The sequence below is a fragment of the Leuresthes tenuis genome, unplaced genomic scaffold (assembly GCF_036924035.1).
Source record: "Leuresthes tenuis unplaced genomic scaffold, fLeuTen1.0.hap1 SCAF_3, whole genome shotgun sequence".
Classification (NCBI taxonomy): Eukaryota; Metazoa; Chordata; class Actinopteri; order Atheriniformes; family Atherinopsidae; genus Leuresthes; species Leuresthes tenuis.
In genome coordinates, this window is record NW_027325357.1 from 28,630,109 (window position 1) to 28,640,295 (window position 10,187).

Genomic DNA, 10,187 nt, shown 5'->3' on the forward strand with positions numbered 1-10,187 from the left:
AGACTTCGAAATGTGAGAATAAAACGAAGCCCAAAAACAGCAGACTGGAACATTCACTTTGCTTCTTGGTTAAAGTTGAAGTAAACTACACTTGATCTGACATTTATAGCAAAGAGCAGTCATTGTGAATATCTGTATACAATTTACACCAAAGTAATTATGCTTTCTTTTCTTTTAAAAACAAACATTTTCAAGTTCCTCTGTGGCATTTTAGAGTTTTGCCATCAGAAAGGGCACAGAAAATGTTTACAATTTTAATTAAAGTGATACTCCACTGATTCAGAGCTGCACTCAAAAGGGCACCCACAGGGTAATTAAATGACATCACCTGAGGCCAGGCTACCGAGTATATATATGGGGATATGTACTCTTTGACAGATGTTGCCAGTGCTTTACAACATTAACACAACATTTTAAAATAATACTGACACAAAAATGACACAGAATGATGTAGTGAGCAAAAGAAGTGGACACAAACAAAATAGCTGTTGAATGAACATTAGAATTTAACACTGCTGTACACATGGATCCTTGATAACATCCAGATTATCTTCGCTGTTAGCACTGCGGTATCACAGTCCATTAGTCAACTGTGAAAAAATCCTGCCCCCAGCCATCGGTGAAATGTCCTGTGAATTATAGTTGCTCTCCTCACACGTAAAGCCACTTCATCCAAAAATAAGCTAATTCGTAATGTTGTGACACACGTAGCTGGAGGAAGCACTTCAACTTTCTACTTGTATGCTTGGTCATAGGCGCCGGTGTTGTTTATAGACCATCCTTTCCCCACGTTGCAGTCTCTGGCCTCTTTGTTGTGTCTGTTTCACAACGATGTCCTCTCATTTGTCTTCAGATTCTCCAACTGTTAATCCCCTTTAAAAAGTTTAAAAGCAGTTTTTACCTTATGCGCCTCCAAACAGCAACAGGCCTAAAACGGTGCCTCATCTACGGTCAAATAAATCCTATTTCTGTATTTTTTAATAAAATTGTGACACATCATATATGATTCAGCCAATATGCACCCTCAACCTTTCTCCTACTCTATGTGCTCTCAACTACTGTATCTTGTACTAAAGTTAGGACAGAGCTCCTGTTAGCTGGGAGTAAAGATGTGGTAGTTAGTAAGGTGGTTCCAAACCCAAGCAAGGGGAGGAAATGGAATCCAAGAATGGCAGCTCAGGAGGCAGAAACAACTCTTAGGGATACGGAGATTGTGGGTAATGTTCAAATAGGCCAGGGAGGCTTCGGGCTTGGCCCAGGCAAACCAGTGGAGTAGAGCAGGTCCTAGAGAAAAGGGAAAGCTAGTTGTTGAGCAGGTTCGTAGACAGGAGGAAATGTTAAGGGGTGCAAAGGCAGTGGCTCAGGCTAAGCAGGGACAGTGGTTGAATTGGGAAGGTGTAGAGAAGAAAAAGCTTAGTTGGAAAGAGCTGTGGAGTATGGAGGAAAGGAGTATTAGATTTTTGATAGGGGCAACATATGATGTATTGCCAACTCCCCTGAACCTAAAACTCTGGGTAAATGGAGACCCGCTATGTTTGTTATGTTCAGGTACTGCAACTCTAAGGCACATTTTGTCAGGTTGTAAGGTTAGTCTGTCACAAGGCCGGTATACGTGGCGACATAACCAAGTATTAAGAAGCTTAGCTGCAGGTATTGAAGACAAACGAAGGCAGGTAAATTTAGGAGGGTTTAAGGTGAAGAGAGTGGCAATTCAGTTTGTTCAAGAGGGGGAGAAAGTTAATATGACAGTAAGGAGGCAAGGCAGCTTGGAGGATGCTTGTGATTAGGAGATGCAGATAGATTTAGGAGGAAAGCTTGTTCCCCAGGAAATAGCCTCTACAAATCTAAGGCCTGATAAAGTCTTGTGATCTAGAAGTAGAATGACAGTGTATTTCATAGATCTGACTGTTCCTTGGGAGGAATTAGTGGTAGAAGCATATGAAAGGAAAAAGCTTAGGTATGCGGAGTTGGGGGCAGAAGCAGAGCAGCGAGGATGGAAAGTTAGAATATGTCCAGTGGAAGTAGGATGTGGAGGATTTGTTGTAAAGTCTGTTGTCTCATTGTTGAGGGAGTTGGGTGTAGGTGGACAGAGTGTGAGGAAAATAGTTAAGGAAGTGTCAGATGAGGCAGTAAAGTCCAGTCAGGGGATTTGGATTAGAAGAAGCAATAGTAGCTGGGGGCCCAGCAGGGGAGCACTTAGGGTAAACATACTCTTGGAAGAAGCAAGGAAGAAATCCAGGATAGATTCAAATGGAGGGTGTGGCCCATGTGAGCATTTTGAAACCAGGCGGCCATTTTAGGTGAGTTGGTCTGTATGGCTTTGTTTTTGCTGGCATTTTTAGTGATTGTATGACTGTTTAGGTGAGTTTGTCTGCAGAATCTACAAGTGTGTCTTGTCCTTCCTCCACCTCTGGCACCATCTATACTTTCATTAACCCTACCCAAACCAGGGTTTGAATCCCATTCCTACTTAAATTTACCTCTTCAACCACGGTTTGTATCCCCACCCCACAATGACTGGTGTGCAGTTGGTGAGAGGCTGGGGTAGCTTGTAGTTGTAGAAGAAAAGATGGTTGGTGTGGTGTGAGGAGCAGTGATGGCTGGCATTAGGGGAGTGACTCTGGGATGCCAGTGATCACTGTCTAGCCTCCTGGAGGTGTCGTGGGCCCAACTAGACGAAACACTAATGAAAGGAGGTTCCCACCCGATGACCCCAATGACATGTTGGTCAGCACTGTTCACTGGTCTATATAGGGAATATTTAGGGAATTATTCATTGAGTCTCATTGAGTCTCAAGGTGACCGTTCCTTTCAAGCAGTGGCCCCCAAACTCTGGTTCGCCTCGCCTCTTTCACTAAAGTGCTCTGAATCTGTGGACTCTTTTAAGAAGCAACTGAAAACTTTTTTATTCAAGCAAGCTTTTAGTTAGACAGTTGTGAACTTACCTTTGTCTTCACCTATATTTTATTTATTTTTATCTTGTTATGGTCTTTTTTGTCTTTGATGATTTTAGAATTATTCATTTGTTTTATTGGTGGTGTTTTATTATAGTTATTTTTATATACTTTTTATCTGTGAAAGGTGATATGTAAATAAAGTTTACTTACTTACTTACTATGTACTCAGTAGTTCTCAAAGTTTTGAATCACATTGCATTTGTGTTTTTCAGGTATTTCTGTTAAATGAGCCCCTAAAAATGGCTACTCCTCAAGAAAAGGCACAATGTGTGCTATGGTTTATTGAAATAAAATCAAATATGCTGACTCAGCGAAACTACAGAACTAAGTATGGAAGAGATCCACCGTCATGTTCGTCAATTTGTGCATGGCACAAGAACTTTATGGAGACAGGGACAGTGTTGGATCAAGGGGGGAGTGGACGACCAAGAACAAAGGGATGGCGCCATTCCCTGGCCACCTCGTTCACCAGATATCACTCCCCTGGACTTCTTTCTAAGGGGTTATGTTAAAGATATTGTGTATCGAACAAAGATACGGGGCATCGCTGATCTAAAGCAAAAGATCACGGGTGCCATTGCCACCATTGATGAGGCTATGCTACTGCGAACACAGCAAAAAATCAAGTACCTCTTTGATGTGCTTCGTGCAATTTAATACACCTCTATATGGTGCTCATATAGAGGTGTATTAAATTAGTTATAGAAACTTTAATATCTACTCCTCATTTTGTAACAATTTCCACATATTTGTCTGTTTATTTGATTTTGTAATAAATCTTTTAAATTTTAAAGAGAGTTTATGGACACCCTGCATATTTTGCATGTGTCACTGAATACATCTAAAATTGCTGTTCTGGCTCTGTTAGACTCCACATTTATGTTTGTTTTGCCAAATCACATGAGAGATTTTGGTTTAAATCAGCAGCCACAGATCTGCCCACTGATGTTCTACAGGCTTTAATCTGGGCTTTGGCTCAAGATGAATTGAAGTTTGCTGTTCAAAGAAGCCTCAAATCCAGGCTGACGGAGCTTGAGAGGATCTGATGTGAAGAAAGGGATGAACCACTGTTTACATGCAGGTGCGCAAAGCCCAAAGAGCCCCCTCCAAGAAGATTTGAAGCTCTAACTGTTGCCAAAGTGGCATCTACCACCAGGAAAATAAAATGGCTCTTTGCTTGTGTTGCAACTCTCCACCAAGTTTCAGGACATTCAGCTGAGCAGTTGCTAAAAACAAACAGCAACAGTCACACACAGTCACGTAAGCACACCCTCTTTTTCATGTTTTATGTATCAGAACTTAGAAACAACTCATCATCAGGCTTTAAAATGAGGTAAGTACGACCTCAGCTGAACAAAAACACACAAGATAATACTGCTGTAATCAATACAGAAGCAGTGTGAGAAAAACTAAGTCCACCCTCACCGTGTCCATAAGAATTAAGAGGGAAAGTAGCGGTCAGGTGCTGCTAATCAAATGTACTGGATTCACCGATCATGATCAAGAGTGAGCACCTATGTAAAAGCAGAAAGTTGAAATAGATTTTTTCACAAGTGGAAAACATTCAAGACAGTTGTCAATCTTCCCAAGAGTGGATGTCCCAACAAGTTCACTACAACGCCAGGAAAAATGAACAAGCATGTTTGAAAGGGTCTCTTCTCTCTAAAAAGAACAGGGCAGCTGGAACAAGGCAGTTGGTTAAGTTGTACCAGAACAAAGAGAACAGACCAAAGTAGAGATGTTTAACGCACAGCACCTTGTTTGGTGAAAACCAGACACAGAACATCATCATTATTATAAATCATTCACAAGTGGAAAATATTTAAGAAAATCTTCCCAGGAGTGGAGGTTCCAGTAAGTTTGCCACAATCTCAGACTGTGCATTGTATAGAGAAACTGTAAAAAACCTAAGACTCTACAGGCCTCAGTTAGCATGTTAAATGTTAATGTTCATGACAGCACAATAAGAAAAATACTAAACAACTTTCACTTATTTGGACAGTTTGCAGGAGAAAGCCTTGTCTCTTTAAAAAGAAACATGGCAGAGCAAAGACCTCACACCAACTGTCAACCACGGTGGTGGAGGGCTGATGGTGTGGGCTTGTTCTGCTGCAACAGGACCTGGAAACCTTGCAGTCCACCATGAAGTCCTCTGTATACCAAAGTACTCTATAGTCAGATGTGAGGTCATTTGTCCGACAGCTAAAGCTTGGCTGAAACTGGGTCATCAACAGGACAATGATCCAAACACAGCAACAAATCTACAACAGAATGTCTGAAAAAGATAAGAATCAAGGTGTTGCAATGGTCCAGTCAAATTCCAGACCTCAGCCTGACTGAAATGCTGTGGTGGGACCTTAAGAGAGCTGTGCATAAATAAATGCTGCAAACCTCAATGAACTGAAGTAATGCTGTAAAGAAGAGTGGACCAAAATTCCTCCACAACAATGTGAGAGACTGATAACATCATACAGAAAATGATTACCATATTTTCCGGAGTATGAGTCACACTTTTTTTCGTTGTTTGGCTGGTCCTGCGACTTATAGTCCGGTGCGACTTATATGTCAAAATATATTTAAATTTAAAATATTTTTAAATGTTAATTCATACTGACTGATATGAACCAAGTAGTGAAAACATTGCTGTCTATAGCCACGAGAGGACACTCTATATGCTGCTCCTGTACCACTGAAAATATAAACTGAAAAGACAACTGAGGAAAAAAAAAGAGAATAGTAAAATATATAGCCAAAAACAGTAATCGAGCAGCAGCAGAAGGAAAGCTTGGAGTGAGTGAGGAACTTGTGAGGGACTGGCGAAAAGCAGAGATTAATTTTACTGCAATGAAGAAAACAAAGAAAGCTGATTGCAGGCTGAAAGCAAGATGGCCAGAGCTGGAGGAACGAGTTCACAGGTGGGTGCTTGAACAATATACTGCCAGGAGAGGCTTGTTAACGGTGCTCACAGAGATATCACAGTAGATGGAAGTCTTAAAATAGTTTCCCATCACTGATGCTGCTTTAATGTGTTGTTAATAATATTGTATATCTACACAAGTGGGCTGTGATGCTAACAAGTACATGAAATTTGATACGATTAAGGGAGCTCCTCAACAAAATACTAAGCAGCAACTGTGGACATGTTTTCCTTATTCTAATGTACCCGAGGAGGTGTTTCTCTGCAGGAAGTTACAGTTTATTAATCCTGTGCTGCTGTTTGGCAAATGTTAACAGTAAGTATGTCACAATCCATACCTTTCACAGTGATGGATACACCCATCAGTGCTTCTCGCAGAGCGCTCCTTTTCCGCCATCTCCCCTCTTCTGAGTTGTACATCTCCACCACCTTAAGAGGGCTCTGGTCCTCACCTACTCCTCCCACCGCTAGGATTTGCTTTCCAAGCACTCCCACCGCAGCCCCGGCACGAGGGGTCGGCATCTGGGGCAAGCTTATCCACCGATCCCCCTGCAAAGAGAAAGTAGAAGAACTTCCATGAACAAGTGCAGGTCATGCCCTGCAATTCTACAGAGGCAAACAGTGCATGGAGTGTGAGTTGTTGGGATTCAGCAGGTTTCATTAGTTACATACCTCAGGGGAATAGAGCTCCAAGGCAGGGCAAGGTCTCCCTGCAGCATCGCAGCCCCCCAGCATGTACATCTGCCCCCCCACCTCAGCGAGAGTGTGATAAACACGACCGCTAGGAAGGCGTGCCAGGCTCTGCCAGTGAAACTCGTTGGCATTCGGCACTGCCATGGCCTCGGCAGCTTCGGTTAGACTCACCAAGTGTTTGGGGGTGGAGCGGGGAGCTTTACGGTGAATTAAGAAGGCTGAGAAGATGGAGGTGTGGAGGGCTGGGAATGTAGGGTCAGGTCCCCAGTGTGAGGAGGTGGCTCTGCGTTTGAAAGGTGAAGTTGAGGTAAGCAGTGGGAGTGTCAGATCAGTTAAAGGCCAGGAGGAAGCCCTATCTTCTGTGGACGGCTCGCCACCTCACGCTGGGTCCTGGGAAAGATACAGCATCAGGTAAGACTGGATCAACATACATTTTAGCACAATGTGAGGCTGTGATTCAGTTCAAGTGTGCAATGTGTGCATTTTCAGCTCCATCTATCTATCTATCTATCTATCTATCTATCTATCTATCTATCTATCTATCTATCTATCTATCTATCTATCTATCTATCTATCTATCTATCTATCTATCTATCTATCTATCTATCTATCTATCTATCTATCTATCTATCTATCTATCTATCTATCTATCTATCTATCTATCTATCTATCTATCTATCTATCTATCTATCTATCTATCTATCTATCTATCTATCTATCTATCTATCTATCCTGAGAGAAGATTAGGGTGTACTTGAACTCTAGTTTCAGGTGCTTGTGCATTAATCTAGTGTCCCCATTTTATGGACTTTCTACTTCCAGTTCAGCACATTGCAAGGACAAGAGCTGTACTCTTCACTGCATTTGGAGAAGCAAACATATTGAGATAAGCAGAAGAATGGAAGGAACACAGGAAGAAAAGGCTGGGGTATGCCAAATGACACAAGAACTGGACTGAAAATCAGTGATAATGGAGGAATGAATCCTCCCAAGAGACCTCAACCTCATTGAAGCAGTGTGGGATCTTGACAGAGACTGGAAAGAAAGGCAGCCAACATCCAAACTAGAGAACTATTCCTGAAGAGTACTTGTCTAAAATCTTGTCTGAAAGGGTTCAGTCTGTGTTGAAGAATAAAGGTGCTCAGACCAAATACTGACTTTCAAACTTGTTAGAACTGTAAAAATTCCATTTTTGTCTTGCACCGCATTTCCATTTATCTTTGTACATGTTTCCATAACAGCTAAACCTATTTTCCACTTTCAAGGAAATATATAACGTAATGAAGGGGTTGCTCAAGACTGTTGCTGAGTGCTGTGGAGCCCGAGCTGGTCTGTATTTTCCATTCATCTTCTGCAAACGAGAGAATTTGCCTTTCTTTTGTTTTTGTTTTGTCTTTGTATTGAACATGTCCAATCTACTTCAAACTTGGCAAAGTGTTGAAAGTGATCCTCAAATGAGTGGCTAATGATTTCAATCCATTCTTTTCCCGAAGAAACTCCTTCAATGTGTGAGTTTAAAAGTGCCCATGAACTTGTTCTTTTTTCCTCCGCTGCTCGGTAGACGGTCACTGAACTATACATGCATGACAAGCTATGGGGATGACCTGTAGATACACCAGAGTACACCTTGTGTGTCTCACCTGGTGATGTTTGTTTCAGTCTCCCTTTTTAATATGGATTTCAGTGTCTGTACCTGAGAGACAGATCCTAATCCTTCCATAGCTGAAATGAACAGCATGTAATTCAGCTGGGATGCACTCAGGAGGCTGATGTGGGTTTTCTGTCAGTCAAGAAAAGACATCAGTTTCATGCTTTGTTCATGATCCAACTAGGAATTATATTTGAGAACCTCTTTTCAAGGTCTTTTCACTTAGTTCTTAATTAAGCAAACAATCTGTTTTTAATGGCTTGTGAGTCCAGTTGGTATTTCCAGGTATTTCTAATCATCTTCACGCTCTAGTTTTCACTAAACCTGGAATCAATTTTGTGGAGCCTCTGAAAGTATAAGCACACTCACATTTCACAAATAATGCTAGCTTTTACCTTTACACTTGCTTTTCCTCTTTTTTTTTATTGACATTTACTTGACAGCGAACACCAGAATGGTTAGAAAATAAGATTAGAGTGAGAGAGATGACATGCAAAAAAAAAGGTCACTAAATGCAATCATGCACACGTCATATGTTTCCTCATATGCGACATATCTCTGTGACCCCAATTAACCGTGTTACATGATAACAGCGCGGCGAGGAATACAAATGAGAATCTAAACACCAAAGTTTATTTCACTGAACAGATGCTCACTTCAAGTTCTGCAAATTAAAAGCTCAATTCAAAGTAATATCTGTATATGTATCACATCTGTTCATGGTATTTTGTGAATACATTTACCTCCCTCATTATTTTGTCTGTTTTGTAGCCTCCTACAATCTACACATCTAGAATTAAAACAGATTTCTGTGATTTTTTTTCCTTGTTGTTCAACGCAGTATGTCAACCTTATCCTTACTTTAAACATCGCAACAGAATGCCTAACCTTTGACCCATAACTGCAACCTAACTATCAGTGTATGTGGTGTTTAAGCGAGGACCCAGATGCAGAACTTCAAAAAGACAAGGCTTATTCCAAAAAACAAGGCAAGAACAGAAACGCGGCTGAGCCGGATATCAAAAACTTAGAACTGTGGTTATGAAACAAAGACTATAAAATAAACCAAGAGGCAAAACCTGACCTGACCTGACCTGACAAACGTGGACAAACAAGACTTGGACATGAAAGGTAAGGTGAGGATTCTGCCATGACATGAGGTAACATGGAAACTAAGTACTGTGGGGAGGTGATTAGTGATGAGCCGCAGCTGTGGAACAGAAACAGGTGACTTGAGTGAAACTCAATGTGACGGGAAAAAACATGACAGAAATAAACCAAGAAACCTGAAAACAAGACAAAACATAATCAAAACGTGACACTAACCCTGACTCTAAAACCAAGTCTTTACCATAACAAAAATCTCCTTTCTGTGCCCATGTTTACAGGGAGTCCCCATAAGTTGGTGTGCAGTCAGATTTTTGTCCTCGTCATGTAGGAAAACAATTACATACATGTACATCTAGGTACTGGAATGTAAGCTTTCTTTTTCCTCAAGATGCAACCACTTCAGCTCCTACAAGCTTGATGGCTGTTGCTGGTGTAGACAAATCTTTAATGTCTCCACAGATTCTCAGTTGGATTAATGTCTCAGCTTTGACTGGGCCATTCCGAGACATTGGAATTACTTTGGTATTACTGAAACAGCACACTCCCAGCCCCAGTTCTTTTTAAGATCAAAACAGGTTTTCCTCAACAATGTGCCGATATTCAGCACCATCCATCATTCATTTAATTCTGATAAATTGTTCCTGGGTTCTTCGGATGAAAAGCATACCCACAGCATGATGCTGCCACTACCATTCTGCAGAGTAGGGCTGGTGTTGGATGGTGCTGATGGGAGGTGATAGGATAGACCTACATGCAACAATTTCCTTCTTGACCAAAGATGCAATTTTAGTTTCACCGTTGAAGAGTGTAGGGCCTCAAGTGCTCCTCTTGACAGAGTTGAAACAGTTTGTTCTCATAGTTA

The 10,187-nt window shown here is 41.3% G+C and overlaps 2 protein-coding genes across 6 annotated transcripts in view; one reads left to right on the forward strand and one right to left on the reverse strand.

The window, feature by feature from the left end:
* The window catches only part of LOC140303919 (EF-hand and coiled-coil domain-containing protein 1), a 169,377-nt gene that overhangs the window by 82,126 nt on the left and 77,064 nt on the right, over positions 1–10,187 (forward strand). The window lies entirely within an intron of this gene.
* Positions 1–10,187, reverse strand: part of klhdc8a (kelch domain containing 8A) — a 57,848-nt gene that overhangs the window by 21,106 nt on the left and 26,555 nt on the right. For all 5 annotated transcript variants that reach the window (XM_072382909.1, XM_072382910.1, XM_072382908.1 and 2 more), the window contains 2 exons: positions 6,547–6,957; positions 6,213–6,423 (listed from right to left, as the gene is read on the reverse strand). In XM_072382909.1, coding sequence (XP_072239010.1) covers positions 6,213–6,423; positions 6,547–6,711 — 376 coding nt within the window. In that variant the 5' untranslated portion in view covers positions 6,712–6,957. The remainder of the gene's footprint in view (positions 1–6,212; positions 6,424–6,546; positions 6,958–10,187) is intronic.